Source organism: Pithys albifrons, chromosome 8, assembly GCF_047495875.1.
Source record: "Pithys albifrons albifrons isolate INPA30051 chromosome 8, PitAlb_v1, whole genome shotgun sequence".
Lineage (NCBI taxonomy): Eukaryota > Metazoa > Chordata > Aves > Passeriformes > Thamnophilidae > Pithys > Pithys albifrons.
In genome coordinates this window covers 5964460-5983347 of record NC_092465.1, presented here as the reverse complement: position 1 = coordinate 5983347, position 18888 = coordinate 5964460, and the positions used below count along the sequence as shown (strand labels likewise).

General features: G+C 37.7%; 1 protein-coding gene across 2 annotated transcripts in view; it reads left to right on the top strand.

Annotated features, from left to right (window-relative positions):
- Nucleotides 1-17992, top strand: part of SPOPL (speckle type BTB/POZ protein like) — a 35447-nt gene extending 17455 nt beyond the window's left edge. For both annotated transcript variants that reach the window (XM_071562132.1, XM_071562133.1), the window contains exons 5-11: nt 3874-4001; nt 8185-8362; nt 8457-8512; nt 10067-10189; nt 11386-11528; nt 11613-11666; nt 13757-17992. In XM_071562132.1, coding sequence (XP_071418233.1) covers nt 3874-4001; nt 8185-8362; nt 8457-8512; nt 10067-10189; nt 11386-11528; nt 11613-11666; nt 13757-13901 — 827 coding nt within the window. In that variant the 3' untranslated portion in view covers nt 13902-17992. The remainder of the gene's footprint in view (nt 1-3873; nt 4002-8184; nt 8363-8456; nt 8513-10066; nt 10190-11385; nt 11529-11612; nt 11667-13756) is intronic.
- The last annotated feature ends 896 nt before the right edge of the window (nt 17993-18888 follow it).

Sequence of the window (18888 nt, the reverse complement as noted above, 5' to 3'; positions counted from 1 at the left end):
GTTTAAAACCATGAGCCATATGCACAAGGAATTAGAAGACTGGGAAATAACTGGTTCTGTGATTTGTCATGTTGATATAAAAATGTATAGAAGGGTGTTAGTATGAGTCTGAGATTGGCTCAGTTGGTTAAGACTTGGTTGTAACAATGCCAAGGTCATGAGTTCAATCCCCTGTGTGGGCCATTGACTTAAGAGTTGGACTCGATGGTCCTTATGGGTCCCTTCCAACTCAGAATAGTCTGTGATTCTGTGAATCTGTGCCAATCTTCATTGGAAATGCTTTTTGGGAAAGCTGGAATTCCCATGAAAAGATATAGTTCAACACTGGTCTGCACTGGATTTGTGCTGTTGGAAGTCCTGTGTTTGAAGAATCTCTACTACTCTCCCCATCCTCTGCTCCAAAATTTAAGAGATCTTTCAGCATCTTTTCTGTTGCAAGGTCTGAATTTCTTCAAAAAGTCTGTAGTTCTGCAGTGCTTGTACCCTATGTCATTGCTAGTTCTCCTTATGTGACTAGGCCTGCTTGTAATCTTCAAACTAAATCCACAGAAATCACTACAAATCTAAAAAATTGTTGAACTTTTTGGAAGGAAGGTATATGTTTCACATACATGTTTCACTCTGCTTCATCTCTCACTGATGAAGATGGTTTGGTCCCTGCAGCCTTCTGGTTCTGGAGCTTTATGTGAGCAAAGCTACACTTGTGTACATCTGGGGAATCTTTGTGCACCTTTGGTGAATCTTCTGGCTTGTGTCTTCCAGTCCAGTATGGATTGGTGCTTGTCATAAAATGTGAAAATAGAGTGTGTGCATCAAAAAATATTTTGAGATAATCAGAGTGACAGACTTGTTAAGTTTGCAAGGGATGTCTGGGGGTTGTCTACCCCAAACCTCCTGCTGAAAGAAGGAACAACTAGAGCAGTTTTCTTGGAACCTGCCATGCTTTGAGTATTTCCAAGAATGGAGGCTCTACAACTTACCTGGGCAGCCTGTTTTAGTGTTTCTCGATGCTGCTGGTCCTTTTTTTCCTTGGGCTCATTGCAGACTCTCCTTTTTTGTCCACCAGGACCCCAATTGCAGTGACCTGTTTCTTCCTGATCAGTAGGGCTGTAGTGGACACTGAGCACAGCATTGCTGGCATTGGCCTGCCCTCTAATCCTAACTGAAAAGTTCTCAGTTGGTTCATCATCCACTAAAATTCACAGGGTGTTAAAACCCCCAAATCCTATAAGTAGGTGTGTCTTCAGCTTCTGTACTAGTAGTTGTGCTGTATTTGGCACCACAGGAATTATAAATATCTTATCACTTTGGGAAATTACCAACAGAAATCTTATTTCTTGGACTTCCCAGCCATTTGCCTTCTGCTTCTGGAGAAGTTATTATTTATACAGTGAAATGATGCCCCACTTCTACTTCAGATGTCCTTTGTAAATTGGTAATTCATTCATAGACTGCTGCTTCAAGTGATGAAGCTGTGTGCAAAACAGGAAACAAAGTGGCATTTTAAATACATTAAAAGAAAAATACATTTACAATAATACTTTATTGTTGTGGGTTTGTATGCTTAAAATGCTACCGATCATGTAGTTTCAGGGGGTTAACATGGGTTGTTGCTGGTAAGAGTAAAATCTAACTCTGCAGAATAAAGAATTGGCCTAAATCTAGAGAATAAATTTCTAAGCCCTTTTGGAATGTAATTTTCTGATTTTTTTTCATTCAATTTAATGAGGTTAAATGTTGGTCAGAATGTGAGAACACTAATCCAGATGCCAAAAACCTCTGCAGTATTTTTTTTAAAATGAGATTTTCTTCCTTGATGTCCAGATTGAAACATATGAACAGTGGTTGGCGTTTGTTCTGTCGCGCTCAGAGCTCACACTGCCCTTCAGTGAGTGCATTTCCCTCTGTGCTCTGCGCAGTAAGGGGTTGTTGTTGATACCTGAGTGTGATAAGGTGACAGGGATAGACACCACACCTCCTACAGAGTCAGTTCCTGGGTGGTTCTTCGCTGCATTCTGAAAATACAATCACAACCTGTACTATTTTTCTTGCACTAATTCTAGTGAAAACTATTCTGAATATAATTTTCCCAGCTGTTGGTGTTGGGCCCCTCAGTTCAGGAAAGATGTTGAGGGGCTGGAGTGGGTCCAGAGAAGAGAAACAAAGCTAGAGAAGGGACTGGAGCACAAGTGCTGTGGGGAGAGGCTGAGGGAGCTGGGGGTGTTTAGCCTGGAGAAGAGGAGGCTCAGAGGTGACCTCAGCACTGTCTGGAACTCCCTGAAGGGAAGTTCTGGTCAGGTGGGAGTTGGTCTCTTCTCCCAGGCACTCAGCAATAGGACAAGGGGGCACGATGGGCTCAAGCTCTGCCAGGGGAAATTGAAGTTGGAGATCAGAAAAAAATTCTTTGCAGAGAGAGTGCTCAGGCATTGGAATGGGCTGCCCAGAGAGGGGGTGGATTCCCCATTCCTGGAGGTTTTTAACCTGAGGTTGGCTGTGGCACTGAGTGCCATGATCTGGTAAAGGGACTGGAGTTGGACCAAAGGTTGGACTTGATGGTCTCGGAGGTCTTTTCCAACCCAGTCGATTCTGTGATTCTGTGAGGACAATGTGTGACACATGTCTGTTTTCTGACATACAGAGAGTGGTACGTGGTCAAGTGTGTCCCAGTGATGCTACCAAGTTAATTAGTATAGGGAAGTGTGACTATCCTGGTGGCTTTATCCTGGAAGTTGTAGAAGGAAATGATGTTTTAACAGATTCTGTCATGAAAAATCTTTCCCTTTTATTACAAACTTCTGACTTAAACTTCTCAATTGCTCTCTAGAAGGCTAAAAGTATCTCCCCATACAGCAAATGAGATGGTGATGCATTTCTTGCCCAGCTTTTTTGGAATGAAAGGAAAGTTCTATCTTGGAGAATTCTTCATGAGATCCCTCCCTACTTCCCCTCTGGTCTTATTTCAGAAGTATTCTTGCTCTCTTCCTTTTGAATGATGCTTCAAAATAAAACCCAGAATATGCTTTATTCTGCGTATATTCTCAAAGCCATTCCCAACTAAGTTCTTTCCCGTGTTTTAGTTTTATGTGAAAATATGTGGTGTTCTTTCCAGTGGTTCAGTCTGGGGGAAAAGTGGCCACTGCAGAGTGAACAAGCCATGGAAAATACCTGATCTTAGTGAATTACATGTATTTGCACTGAGATCGCTGTGGGAACTCTTTTTGGGCTGTGAATATTAGAACTGGAAAAAAAAGTTATGTGGTCACAGCAGATCTGATGGATTCAAAAAAAGTTCTCCTAGGTGTGGCTAAAAGGTAAATATAAAAACCATCTTTTTGTGAGCAAAAAACAGTTTGCTACTTGAAATCTTTTATTTCTGTTTTGCTGTTTCAACGCTTTTGCTGTTTTTCAAACTAATTTGAACCTGTGAAACAAGATTTTCCATTTCAGGAGGAAGTCAAACCAGATTGTTATGACAACTGCAAAGCGTTGTCAGGATGCGTTTGTGGTGACAAATTCATTGTAATGGTGCTTCCCTGTGAACAATTTCTGTTTTGACACATTGGCATTTTTAAACAGGAACTGAAAAACTCCTCATGCTGGAAGATGCCTAAGATAGATCTGAGGAGCTGATACGGTTTGAATTGCAAATTGTGCTCTGTTAAGTTCTATCAAGTGTTTTAGAAAAGAACACTGTTACAGTATTAAAAAGGCTTTAATCATCTGTGGCTTCTCCAGAAATGTGACACATGATCCAAGTGTGTGATCTTGATTCATTTTTTTTATTAACACTTAGCCTTGACGTGGAATGAGGTGTTGTTATTTGTTAATATTTTCCTTTAACTTGCTTTGTTTGTACATAACTGTTTTTATCAGAAAGCCAAAGAGCATATCGATTTGTGCAAGGCAAGGACTGGGGCTTTAAGAAATTTATCCGAAGAGATTTTTTGCTAGATGAAGCTAATGGTCTTCTACCAGATGACAAGCTTACATTATTTTGTGAGGTGGGTATAGATTTTTACATGGTACACTTTAAAATAAAATGTTTTCTGCTCTAAGAAGGAGAGATTTATGTTGACGTAAACAGGAACTTACTCTTGTTTTCTGTAAACTGTAAACATGGTAAAATACACAGTTACTTTGTCTGCATTGCATTTTATTTTCTTTTTTGATGCATGTGTGCTGAAATGTAGGATGCCTGAACTGATGACTTGGAAACTGTAGAACTTCTCCATGAATCTGCCAGGATTGTGTTATAATCAGCTGTAGAATTATTTTTGCAAAAGGTGACTGATATGTGCTGTCTATGGAAGTGCTGCTTTACTGAGGTCACTTTTATTTAAAGAAGCTCTCTTTGGAATTAGAGGATTGTTTTTCACTGGATAAGCAAAAGAAAATGTTTGCATACAGGTTCATGTTATAAAAACCCCCCCACTAATTGCCAGAATCTTTATTCCTGTAATATCCTAATTCATGGCTTTAACCAATTAACAATTCTTTCCCGTAAATTGTACATTTTCTTTTTGTACTAATTGTTACATTTTGTTTTCTGAACAAATGCAAATGTCCTGTAGAAGGTGTTCTTGATACTGAAAATTAATACTGAGAGCTGTGGTATAAAATTAACTTCATGCTGTGTTATGGGTCAGTTGTATAATATCAGTTATGTTGGTAACCTAAATGATCATATTATAATTCAGTAAAAAGCTTACTCAGTGTTAAAAATGGAAACTAGAGAAAGTGGTAGGGTAAGGAGAGTGTATGTTAAATATACATTGACTGGTTATCTGGGCTGCCATAAAGTGATTAGTGACTTAGGAGGATGATAGATGCTCTAACTGCTAATAAGTTTGCTTTGATCTGTGTATTTACAGGAAATGTGTAAAATTGTCTTGGCAAGATTACAATTTAATTATATGTCATTATGCTGGGTAGGAAGAATAATTGAAATGTGGCCCTTGAGACTAGATATTGCAAATATAGTGCATCTTATTTTCACTTAGACAAGTTAAATTAGCTGCATGATAAATTTGTTATGAATACAATTATTTGGGTGATAAAAGCAGATAAAACAAGTGTTTTATGGTTCTATAAAGATACTTTTGAGTATTTTCTCATTTTAAGTTGTCCTCTTAATGAACACTTTGATGTGAATGAACAGCTCTTAGAAGTAGTGTTGGGTTTTGGAAATAGATCACTCTAATTTTAGAACTGAAATTCAAAAAAGAGTGGAAGAAATACTGAATTTTCCACAGAGACATGCTGTTATTTAAATTTTGATATGCCAATCATTGAATATAACTGTATTTCCCTACAAAATTCTCAGTGTTTTAATGTGAGTGACTTTTGTGAAGTGCTTGACCTACTCTGATTGTAAATGCTGAAGGAAGTAAAACATCTCGTTGTGCACAGTTAGCATGTTAAAATATCTTCTGGCTTGTGTCACAGGAAAGGGAAAAAATGGCAATCCAATTATTTTAAGAATTTATTTGGATGTGTGATTCTAGCTCTTCAGCTAGAAATGACAGATGATGTTTGAAGGACCTGTTTCTATAACAAGTCTGAAGTTTTTGTCCTTTTAAAACTTAACTGTAAATTCTAATTTCTGTGTTTGCCTTTGTACTTGTATCCTAGTTAGAAAACTGACTTACCATTTCTTAAAACTATATTGCATAAAACTTGTCAAACATAGGAGGTATTTAGTTAAAGGTCACTGTTACTGGCTGTCTTGGTTGGCTCTTCTTCCTGTTGGGTTGCAGGAAGATTATTTGGTCCTCTTTGGTTGCAAAGACATTCTGTATTGCCAAAGGTTTTTAAGATCAGCTGGATGTGCCCTTGGATTGGAACCTGAGGTGTTGTTAAGTTAAATATTTTGTAAAGTCTGGTGCTTCCATCAACAAGTGACCTTGTGATTAGGTACAATCTCAGTTTTGTTTTTTTTTTAAGTGAACTGATGTTTGTTTCACTCAATTCTCCCTTTCCATGTTATCTGAAAGTACTGAAGCCTTGCAAGTGTTTTCATTTGCTAATGGAATAGTGTATTCTCTGCAGGGATGTTTTTCCTCATGAGTGCTTCCACAGATCTCTTACCTGGCTTAGGCTGAGAGAGTGATGTAGGGATTCACTTATATCAGCCTTACTATTAGAGCACCATGGATTAAAATCAAGAAAATTATATGGTAGTTAACACAATAATGCCTCACACACAGGACTTGTTCAAGTTGATGAGTTTTCAATTGTTATATGGGATTAACTTGATTGAATTTCAGTTTGATTTAAATAAACTGGAAAAAAAAAAAGAGAATGCCCTTGATTTTAAGTATGTCATCTGGACAAGTGAGATACCAGAGCCCTGCAAGCCTTTGTATTTAGAACACAATTGTTGCTATCAGTAGGAAATGCATGTCAGGCCACTCAGATGGAGGAGCCTTGAATTAAAATTTTACTGGGGTTATATCTTACAAGGATGACCCATAGTAATTGTTGTGTTGCAAAACTTTCAATATGTATTAGAAACCATTCTAAAATAGAAGTGTGGAAGGTCAGTAGTCAGTTTGAGTGCACACCAAGAGTGTGTAGATGACCTTCGTAGGCACTGGCTGTAGCTACCAAGGGGTTGCTGAGTGCACAACTGGGATCATGAACTTTGAGTCAAGGCTCTGGAGAAGCAGAAATCTCTGGCAGCAGCAGATGAGCTTGACTAAGCTAAAGCTTCCTTTGTGTGTATGCATATCTCCTGAAAATCACTGTGTGTGTGGAAACTGAAATAGAGCACACAATAGCTCTATAAATTTTTTTTTCAATGTTATAAATGTAGTCTTACTGTGAAAGGCAAATTTTGCAGTGCTTTGGGTTTCTTTTTATTTCCTCTTTAAAAGGTGGAAGAATGTAAAGGAATTTCTTATATTCACAAGGGGAATGGGATGATACAGGGAATTAGGCAATGACTCAAATCCCCAAGTGCCTGTCATGATTGGATCCTCCTCCTCTGGTTTGGAGTTTGGTTTGCAGTGCTCCAACTTTCTGTGAAGCTTAGCTGTGCTGTTTTTACAGATTTATTCCAGATGTTGTGCCTCTGGAAACAACCAAAGCCCCGATCCTGACAGTACCAGCATTTTCTCTTAAAACATAGTCCTAATTTTTTGTATTTGGGAGATGGAGTGATCAAAGTTTTGTAGCATGGCTCTTTGCAAAGGTTTTATTCTCAGGTGTGTGCTCTCAGACAAGAGAAGCAAAACCTGTTGAGCTCTTCAGTTTTCCCAACATACTGATTAAAAGGACCTATTTTGTGAAGATCCCTGAAAAAAGCAAGTAGGAGTGCTACTGATCTGTTTACTTCTTATATGAAAGACTTAAACATGGGGAATAATGGCAATATATTCACTTCAAATGCACCTATTTCACCATTTTCTTAACTAGTTCTGTACAGACATTACATCCTGTGAACATGCATTCCCATTATTGAAACTACCTATTACATCTTGTATTTGGAAAATAAGGGCTTTTGATCTTGTTTGGAAAACAATATCTTGTGATTCCTGCCTCAGGAAATAATGAAGGAGCTGTTACGTGCACTTAGTTTGCATTATTACATTGCAGGTTAAGTATCAACTTATTGTCATCAAAATCTTTATATCTTAATATATGGAGATATAAATATAAAAATATATATTTAAATATATATAAAGTTCTGTGGGTTATTCTTTTCTGTGGCCTTGTCATCCTAATGATCTGTATAAAATTTTGTATATATTTTATTCAAATGTGTGAAGAGTGTTGAACTGTTAATTTAACTCTGAAATAGTGTTAACTTTTTTTTATCCCATTGGTATCCCAAGAACCATTTATCTCTCCTTGACTTACTTGCTTTGCTGTTTCTGTTGGGTGGCATGTGATATTTTGCTCTTTGGTTTTGTTGGATAAGTAAACAATATTAGAGTCTAAGTAAAGCCCTACTTGTTTTATTTTACCTAAAAGTCAACTGTAAAGCCTTGGTTTATGGTTCTGGTCTAATGCCAGGAACATCATTGTTTTTTGCTTTGCTTTGGAATTACTGAAATTCTAGCAATAGGTACTTTATTATTATTATTATTATTATTATTATTATTATTATTATTATTATTATTATTATTATTATTAATTGGCATTCAGTTATGAAGGAGTTGTCTTGCTGTGATTTTCTGTTAGGTAAGCGTGGTCCAAGACTCAGTAAATATATCAGGACAGTCTAATACAAACACTTTGAAGGTACCTGAATGTCGACTAGCAGAAGATTTAGGGAATCTCTGGGAAACCACAAGATTTACAGATTGCAGTTTTTATGTAGGAGGACAAGAATTCAAAGCTCATAAATCTGTCCTTGCAGGTACTTTCTACTTTTGTATTGCTATTATTTTGAAATTTAAATTGCTGAAAGTTTAAAATCTGATGATATTTAACACTTCCTTTCCTTGACACAGCGCGATCTCCAGTTTTTAATGCAATGTTTGAACATGAAATGGAGGAAAGCAAAAAGGTAAGCTTTACTGAGAATGTTACTTGTAAATACTTGCACCTCATGAAAAAGGGGATGGCAGAAAACTTGAGGCATTCCAGATTGAGGGAGATGAGAACTGCATGATGGTGCATGAGAGGAGGAGGGAGTGCTCCTGGATGCTCTCCTGGTGAGTTCTGAGGGAGTTTGTGTACATAGAGTCCAGAGGTGCTGCAGGATTTTTTTTTCTAGGCACTTGTATCTGCCCTAAATAATACTTTTTTAAAAAAGATTCACTACTGATGTAACTGACCTGGTAATCTCTGCCCCTTTTTGTTTTAGTTTATATCTCCACATAAGCTGACTGGCTTGACTAAGGTTCTGCTGCAGTGTATTAAAGCATTTTTTATGGTAGCCAAGAAACAAGGGGTGAATTACGGCTCGAATTAAACCCTGAGGCAGAGAAGCAAGCACTGCTTTTCATTCACAGCTTCTGCAGGCACTTGACCTGTGTAAGTGTTTTGGATGGATGGTTAATCAGCAGAGAGCTGCTTCTGCTTTTATGCACTTGATACCTCCCACAGTGAGGAGTTGTTTGTGTCTTCCATGAAGAAGAATATCAAAAATAGGAATAGATGATCATCACTTGGTCTTGAAGGCTGCAGGATGCCACTCTGTGAAGAAATAGATTAACATGGTGCTGTAGTACAGTTGAATTTCACAGACATGGCATTTTGCTTCCCTGCACTTTCCCAGTTTGGAAACTTTTACAGGTGAAATTGTAATATTTGGAGCATTTTATTGTGGTTTCTGGGCTGAAAGAAACCCAGATATGTTACAGCTCCAGTAATGTGCCTTTCCAGGCCTTTGCCTTCATGTTAGCAGAAAATCTCCAGTACAGCCCTACTCTTGAATAGTGTGATAGGGAGCCAGAGCAGAGCAGGACATCTCGTGTGCTGATGGCCCGTGATTTTTGTGCTTCATTCAAAAGTCTGGTGCTTGTTTCTACATCTGATATAATTTCCTATTCCATTAATTGCTTGTAGGGAGAGCTATTCTAGGATTGGGTCAAACATGCAATACTATTGTTGTATTAGGATGGTCTTCAGCTACATGATGTCAGTTCAAATGCTGCTTTGTTTGCTTTTTTGGGCTCTGAGAACAAGTCTTAGGTTGTGTTGACATAGTTGTAAGTCAAGCAAAAAATAGCTTAATTTGTTCTGTCTGCTGCTCTGACTTCTGATATTCCAAACACATTGCTGGTGGGTTGGAAACTTAGAAGCATTTTTAAATATTCCTGAAACTGTCTTGATTTTTATGTGTGACCTGTACAATAGACTCCAGAGTTACACATTTCTAGACAGAATGTTGCAGTTACTTTTTATTGCTGCAGCTTTTCCAGCTGATTTCTACCTGACTTTTAAGAGCTTTTTTGATTACTTTCTGCTTAACATTGTTGAATGTTTACTTAAATTTGTAAGTATTTTTTATGGTGGATGGCAATGAAAACATGTAGTGTGCATGCAGATGATAATGGATATTCACTTAAAATTTGTAGCTAAATTTACAGGACTTCTATTGATTTTTCTTTACCAGAATCGTGTAGAAATAAATGATGTAGACCCTGAAGTTTTTAAAGAAATGATGAGGTTCATTTACACAGGAAAAGCACCAAACCTTGAAAAAATGGCCGACAATTTGTTGGCAGCTGCAGACAAAGTAAGTAACAGACTCTGAAGCTCTCAAACCTTGTGTTTGCTTGTGGAATATTCTTACTAAAAAAAAAACAAACTCATTTTCAGATTGATACGTATTTTGATTTTTCAAATATGAGAAACATCATCAAAATTGGAGAGCAATGGGAAAGAGTAGATTTTTTTTAAGCATTGGAATGCTGATAAATCTTTCTTGAACAGAAGTGTTTCAGATATTTTTTTGCTATTGCATTTTTTTTGAAACTGGAGACCATTAATATGATTTGGAAAAATGGTCTTGAATAAAATGTGTCCTAAATATTTGTGTTCTTCAAGAAGATCTCTACAAATCCCATAATTAACTGTGCTCCCTAAAGTACTTCCACTATAGAACTTTCATCTTTTTCTTCCCTACAAACATAATAGTTCTGATCTTTTATCTCTTCTCTATTGGGATCTTGTCTACACTTTAAATTGTTGCTCTGTGAAATATTTTTTCTACTGTGATTTTTGAGATAAAAACACTTGTAGCAGCTCAGCAGTGAAGGTTATTTTAGGAATGATGGCCTTTATTTAAGGAATAATTGATAAATGTAGAGACTGTTATAAGGTACAGTTGTAGGATTGTTTGCCATATCAGAAAATAAAAATGAAACTTGTTCAGACTGTGTCATGCTTCAAAAAGCAGCACAGTTTATTCATGCAAAATATTATATGGAAATGCATTTGTTTTACATCAAATTTCTGTGCCAAAGGTATGATGGAAATGAAGAAATTCAGAGATGGGTTGGGACTAAACTTGAAACAGTCTAGTTTTAAACAGGCTAATAAATTTTCCCTTGGACACTTTGGCAAAACTCACCATTTTATAGTTTCTTGCCCCCGGTCTTTGAGATGTGAACATAACTAGGGCTGATTTTGGTGTCCCTTGCTCTTCCTCCCTTACCAAACTGAAGGGAGTCAAAAACTTCTGAACGAGTTATTTTTGTTGATTTAATAAAAGTTCTGTCAGTGAAGTGTTTGATCACTTGCTGAAGCCTAATGCTTGCTGTACATTTGAGGACTCTTCAGTGCAGCATATTGCTCTTTGAAATACCTGTTTGGAAGCGGATTGATGTTAAGCTTGGGAGGCACCAAGCATTTTCATGACTGGAACTGCTGAGATGAGGGCAGAAGGAATGAGTTAGAGGCATGATGAGTGTAGCTTTTCTCTCTCTGCAGTATGCACTGGAAAGGCTGAAGGTGATGTGTGAGGAGGCACTCTGCAGTAACCTCTCGGTAGAAAATGTCGCCGACATTCTTATCCTCGCAGATTTGCACAGCGCTGAACAGTTAAAAGCACAAGCAATAGACTTTATTAACAGGCAAGTAGTATTTGTGGGACTCTAAATACATCTGGTTTTGTGTTTTGTGTACCTTTTCAATATTGGCACGATTCTCTCTTACAGGTGCAGTGTTCTTAGACAACTTGGGTGTAAAGATGGGAAAAACTGGAATAGCAAGTAAGTTTCCCTGTCCCACGATGTTCTGTACAAACACTGCTAAATAGACTGCAGATCTTAAGAACTGTTGCTTCATTTCCACACTACTGAGGCCTGTCACTGACTGTAAGTAAAGTAGGATTCAGCAGATGCTACCCCAGTTATGATTGTGACTTCCCCTTTAAATGATAGGGAATGTTAACTGCCCTCCAGTGTGAGATCCTAACAATAGCTGGGTTTTATTCCCATTCCTAGGGACATGGTGCTGTGAGATGGTGGCAGCAGTCTTTAGAAAGAAGGTATTCTCCTGACTTACCAGGTTTGTGCCTGGAGGAGTGATAACCCCAGTGTGGTTTCAAGACTTGGCTGGGCTAGGTGAGCCTGCAGTGTTGCCTGAGCCTGCAGTATTTCCAAAGACAGGAGGGCACTTGCTCTTTTTGCCTTCAGGGACATGTTTGTGCACCTTCCCACATGCCAGCACTGGTACTCTGGAGGCCACACAACTAGTCAGGCAGGTCCTTTGCATCTGGCTGACTCTGAGTGCTCCTGCCTGCACTGGAAATAGGTTGAGACTGTGGCTCAGACTGTAGGATGGATTTGCAGCAGCAGCTGAGGTGAGTCATGGCGTAAAAGGCAGACTAGCCAGTGGTAGGCTCAGACAGTAAAAGGGCAGTAGAGCATTTATTTCTTACTGTCAGAATATCTGGAGAAGTTAAAGGCTGTGTTATACCACTTAGTTTAAATTAGAGTGTTTCTCCTTTAAATAAAAAAGACTTCCCCAGGCCTAATGATTGAGCATGATGTGGAAAAGAAGGGTCTCATACAAAGTAAATAGTAAAATACCAGTAATAAAGATAAGTCAGAATCTTAACTATGTAAACTAGTTGATGTATCCTTCTCAAGTGATTTGGAAGTTCTTGACCTGAATTCAGTCTTGAGTAATTGCTAGTTAACATGCTGGCCATCTTTGCTTCAGCTAAAGCATCTACAGTAAATCAGGGAAATAATGTGAGAGAGCCTGGCGTAATTTAGTGACTCTGGGCACCAGGGAGTCTGAACTTTGGTATTGTTTCTCAAAGCACTTACCTTTACTGACTTGCAGCTGAAGATTAAAGGCTTGCATTAGAAATCTGCCAAAGGTGGTTTAGAGATCATAAGTTGTAGAGGTCAGCTGCTAACTTTATGCTTGATAATGTTCCTGAAACAATATGAGGGTGCTCATGAAAGGCTTTTGAAAATGCAGAGCAACAGAAACTTGGGATTGATGCAGAAGGTGTTAGTTCTAAATTACAAGTTTATCCTGTGTTGGTGTGGCATTCATCCCAATCAGTGTAATATTCTTCATGTGCAGAGTGAATTTTTGTTTTGGTTCTATATCACCAAAACCTAGATATATACACAGGGGAAATACATAGTTTTTAATCTCCTGGATGCCATTGTGATACTTGCTGAAATCTGTTATTGTTTCTATGTGAGTTAAAAATCAACAGTGGCCATTGAAAGCCATTTTGAATGTAGTCCATCATCTGCACTGGAAAAGAGAGTGAATGTTCTGAATGTGCTCCACTGGTACTGAGACTGCTCAGGCTCCCAGGGAAGGGTTCTGTAGCCAGCCAGCTAATCTGTCTTCATGGCTCTTTCAAGTAGATGTACTACTTCATTTTTACTGCAGTTTCATCTGATTCATTTTGTCATCCTTCTCTCTCCTCAAAATGAGCATGCCCTTTTATGTAATGAGATTATCATGTCTTGCCTTGCTTCTTGTCTCTGCTCTGGACCTCATTTTCCTCTGATTTTCCTCTATTTTATTGTTTTTCCTGAGCAATTTCATGGTGGTTATCCTAACATGGTCCCCAGTATTGGATATAGTTCTCTAGCTAAGGTCCAGCTCGTACTGGGTAGAGTAGAATAAGTATTTTATGTCCTACATGTGATTATATTGATATACCCATACTGCAGTTTGCTCCTTCTTTCCATTGGCATCCTTCCTGGCATTCATTGTCTGTCGTTTTACAATGGCTCTTCTGCCATAGTCCTGCCTTGCTTGCTCCTCTCCATTGTGCATTTGGTTTGTAAAATTGTGTGACTGTTCTCAATGCTTCTGTTTGCAGCCAAGCAGCAGACATAATGGAGACACCAGGCTGGAAGGCCATGATCCACTCCCACCCTCACTTAGTAGCAGAGGCCTTTCGCGCTCTGGCGTCTGCGCAGTGTCCACAGTTTGGCATTCCACGCAAACGGCTAAAACAGTCCTGAAATCTTCCATGAACTTTAGAAAAATTGGACTGACTCTACTCCTCCATGTCCAGAGGTGTTTTCACAAACCATAAAAAGAGTTTTTGTTATCCTTGTCCACAGAACAGAAGCTGAAAAAGCCTATTGTTTGCTTTTCAGATGGATAATTTATGGTTTAATCCTCAGCTTTAAATTAGACTGATTACTCTAATTCACTGAAAGGCCTTAAATTATCTTCAATGACTCTCTAGTCCATATAGTCTAATGTATCTTGATTTTTTTATTATTATTTTTTAATGTGCCTTGTCTTTTTGACTAGGCTCTGCAGGATTGCACTAGCTCCATAATGCAGTAAAGCTGAAAACTGAAGATTAATTTTTGAAAGGGATCTTCCATTATTTTCAGAAGAAAAAGAAAAGATTATAGTTTGGTCCTGTGCTAACTGGAAGGTTTTGACTGGCCTCTCATTAAAAGCACTTGAACCAGAGGCACAGAGGTACCCTAGACAAGTGCTAAAAATAGGGAGAGCCTGTTTACCTTCAGCAGATGCCTACAGGCTATTTATGGCAATATACTGCTTTGAACATAATTTATTTTTCATTGTGGGGGCAAATATGCAATGGTTTGGCCCAAAAGTGTATTTTCATTGCAGTTTGTAATGCTTATTGTGTGTGTGTCAAAGCTGTCCAAGCGGTGAAAAGAAACACAGAATAAACCTCTTGCTTGTGTTTCTTTATGGTCCATCATTAGTTTACATTTAATGCAGAACTGATCGAGAGGTGAAGAGTTCAATGTGAAAAGGAATAGTGTTGTATATGGAAAAAGTATATCCCACGTGTATGGCTACATAGAAACGTAAAGGATGCATAGAATGACCAAATGTAAATTGAGGAAATGGGCCAAATGGATTCTGAATATGCACTTTTAATGTGTAACTTTTGTATGTTGTGTGGTACATATATATTTTGCTTTTGATGAATTAATGAGGTACAGGTAATTGTGGCTTAACTTTTTAGATACATTTTAAGATGCCCACAGCCACATGGGATTTAGTTTTGTTAGAAAAGAAAGGCATGTCTTTTTAAGACTGAATTGAAGGTGGCTATTGCAAGCTGTCATATTTAAGTAACAGAATATTTTCACTTATTTGAAAAAGGCATGTGAATGGTAAAACCTTTGAAGGGATTTTTTCCCATCTTGACTTATGTGCACAGCTTCCATTAACACCTGAGCAGGCTGTGTACACATCGAGGAGTATTTCCCTGAAATGTCAGATGGTATTTGCAAGCAGAGACTTGCTCAGTCTTGCATTTCAGTTCTTGTACTAGCATTGTGGATGGTATTGAAATTCTGCATAATGTGAAAAGGATGAAACATTTGTAAACTGCTTGTCACGGGCCAGTTCTTTATTATATGAACCTTAGCTTTAATATCAACATCCTCAGTGTTTGATAGCTTTGTTTACAATTGGGAGGAAAAGTCTGCAGTAGTGCACACTCTAAATGTTCCCTAAGTTACTGCATTGAGTTTACTGTAATAGTGATAATATGCTGTATTTCTTTTTTGGGGAAGACTTGGATTTAGCAGTGGGGAATGGGAGGAGAGCTCACCTAATTTATAAACATATTTGCATAAGGATTTGAGTTGGCCTCTTAAAAAATGTTTGGCAGGGAGGAAAGAGGAAGAATTTTGGATTGTTTTCTGTCTTGAAATCTATCCTCATTTCAGTGAGATTCGTCTGAATTGCTCTGAACAAAATTTTTGGAGAAAAGAATATATAGTTTTATACTTTAGCTTCTTGTAAACCACTAGCAGAGGTAAATCGGAAAAAATGCCCAGTCCAATTTTAAAGACTAAAACCTCTAAATGTGAATTTTCTTCTTCCCTTCTGAATAAATCTTTACGGGGGTTAAAAGTGTAAAATCAGGAACTTTAATAATAAATAAGGCATCAAATTATATATTTACAGAGATTTGTCCTTAATACCAATTTAAAAATATTTATCTGAAATAAGGTCTAATTAGTATTCCCCACAATAAGAGAGTAAAGGTAATTATTCCGAAATCGTGATGTTTTGCTGCACTGTGTAATGTGTTGGGAGTACAGATCCTTGTGCTGATCACTGTCAAACTTGCAGCTCTCACATACAAAGTGACTTGAATATTTAATGCTGTAATGATTGCCCAGGTCAGCCTGTTCTAAAGGAACAACATACAGTAATCAGAAGGAAAGCTTAAGGATTTCTGTGAATTTTTTTAAAGAAGCTTAATAGCACACTTTGTACCAAAAATGTCAGACACTGTGCTGTGATATCATCTACATTGTGGAGTGTCCCCTTTCTCCAGTCAGGCAGTGTGAACCATATGTTACACTACCAGGAAAAGCCCCATGAGGATTGATCTGTTTAGATTTGACTTTATTTATTATGTATGTTTTCAAGTTTCGTCAGCTCTTAAGAAAAACGTGAAACAGTTGCTGTATTCTTAAGTGAGTGCACTAATTATTCACCTCTTCAATTACCTACATGCAGTGTTCTCACTGGAATGGGACACCTGGTAATTACAACCTTCTCCTTTGGATTCAGTAGCTTGGTTTCCTTCCCCACATCTCAAAAACTTGCCCCTCAAAGCCTCAGTTGTCAATTCGAAGTGCAGCAGATCAAAAAAATCTAAATCAAAGGGGACAGGGCTTTTTCAGGCTGAAATATTTTTTTTCTTTGTTAGTTTTCTATCCAGATTAGGACTATGACATATGAAGGTGCCATGTTTTGGCTTGCCAACACTACTCTCTCAGATGTGAACCACCACTTCCATACTTTTCTGGGGAGAACCCTGCATGTGTCCTGTGTGTGTGTGTGTGTGTGTGTGTATGACTGTGGTGTTTTTTTGTCAAGGATGACTTTCTAAAAACAAGGACTCAATTTGCTGTTAAAATGCTATTATGTATTATATATATATTTTTTGTTTTCCATTTGAGCCTCTCCTAAGGAGATGCTTTGGGTGGAAGTTGCTTCAATAAATAATCCTTATTTCCTAGTCCATTTACTGCATGCAGAAGAATGAACACATTGTGCCTTTTTAGGAAACTGTTGCAATGAAGGGAAGGTTTAACAGGATACAAGGTCTTTGTAAAGGTATTTTTAAAGGTGAAGGAGAATGCCATTTGGTACGCAATTGAGATGGAAAAGTTACAAGTTACCCATTTGACCTCTGTTGCATGTTGATTCTTTGTAAATTCAGCTTCACTGAGGTAGAAACTACACAAACAAGTGGAATAAATATTACGGATACAAGTGGAGTAATGGTATATTTTTGTGAAATTGTGATAATATTTGCTGTTACAAGATAAGTGTATGTCAACGTGATAATCATGGACACAAAGTTACTCTAGTTCTGATGTTTTTCTAAACATTGAGTATTTAGTATAAAATTCACCTTTGCGCAGAAGATCAGTAGAAGACCTACATGGAGATGACGTTCCTTTTAAATCCTTGCAGCAAGTTTTCTCCCTTGGGAGAATAAAATGGTGTCCAGTATTTGAAACTGTGTTTCATGGAAGACAGTGAATTGAAAATGTGAGGTATTGCTACCAGAAATATTGTTGAGTTTTGTTGAATTTTTACAGTTGGTTAAAATTCCTAAGCCTAATTGATTTTTTTGTTGTTTCTTTTTTTTTTAAATAATTGACAGATGGAATGTTACCTGTCCTCCTTGTCTAGTGTTGGTAGTGCATTTAGTGCAGAGCTTGGCTTCTTAGCTAGCAAGACACTTAGTCTCATAACTTGGCTTCTGCTTACAGTAAATGGACTATGTTTGTAAAGGGAATTCACTATTTCAAGTGTTTTGCAAGGAACTTCACTGTATTTGTAACATGGTTTTTGAAGGCTTAAGATCAATGAGTCCTATTTTAGAAATTAAACCAGTGAAATGACTTAGACCTGTTTTGGGGTGGAAATGATTAAGAGAATTCAGATATGTAAACAGTTGTATCAAACCATCCAGCCTTTTTTTATCAGCTGATGTTAATGGTGAAATACTTTTTGTACCTTGTTGCTGAAAATATTTTTGCGTTTCAGCACATCAAGTTACAATAAAGTTGTTACTTATACAGAATGTGTCTGTCTGACTTGTATTTGTTGGGTTTTTTCCTGTATTTGTTCCAAATGGCTCCCTTTGCTTTGAGAGAAAGGTATTTTACCAGCACTGTCAGTCTAGTGTAAAATGCACTGCTGTGCTTTTGGAAACCTCTTTCAGGGAGGATCACCCTTGCTCTGATCTCCACTAACTTGTTATTTTTCCATTTTGACACTTTTAAATATCTTAAGAGCTCTGAACAGCTTAACTTGTCTACCTGAGAAGCGACTGCCTTTACACAGACTCTGTCAGGGCTGGTGCTCTGTGGGAAGAAGGGTTAATGCTGTGCTAATGAAGATGGGCTTTGTGGGTTTTAAGAGATTTGCTTTGTCCTTCCACCTGCCATCAAAAACTGTCAACTTTTGTCCTGTCAAAGAGTATAGGCTTATAATGACCACATCCAACAGGAATGCTGTTTGCATTTGTTACAGGAGAGGTGATATGTAAGAATAATCTCTGTGGGGAGTTCATGGGGTTTAACATGGCTATAAATATTTTGCAATGTTATGTAGGACTGTTGGTATTGAGAGTTGTGTTCCGTGTGTTGGACTTTGGACCCTCCAGAAAACAATGATGTCAAGGTAAGTTATTTTATTAAAAGTTTTGTGTGTAGGTACATGCGAAATTCTCCAGATTCAACAATGGCACAGCTCACACCTTCACAGGCAGTTCCAGTAACCTGCGAGATAAACAGGACTGCTACCACTGTCAGTGATAATAAGGATTATTTGTGTAAGTCCAGCTTTTTGATATGAGCTTCATCTGTTAGGTAAAAGAATATTAAACTTCATTATTTCTTTTTTTAGGAGTCTGTATTTTTATCCTGAGTCTTTCTGAAGTAATTTTTTTCCAAGATGTTTATCTTGCCATCATAC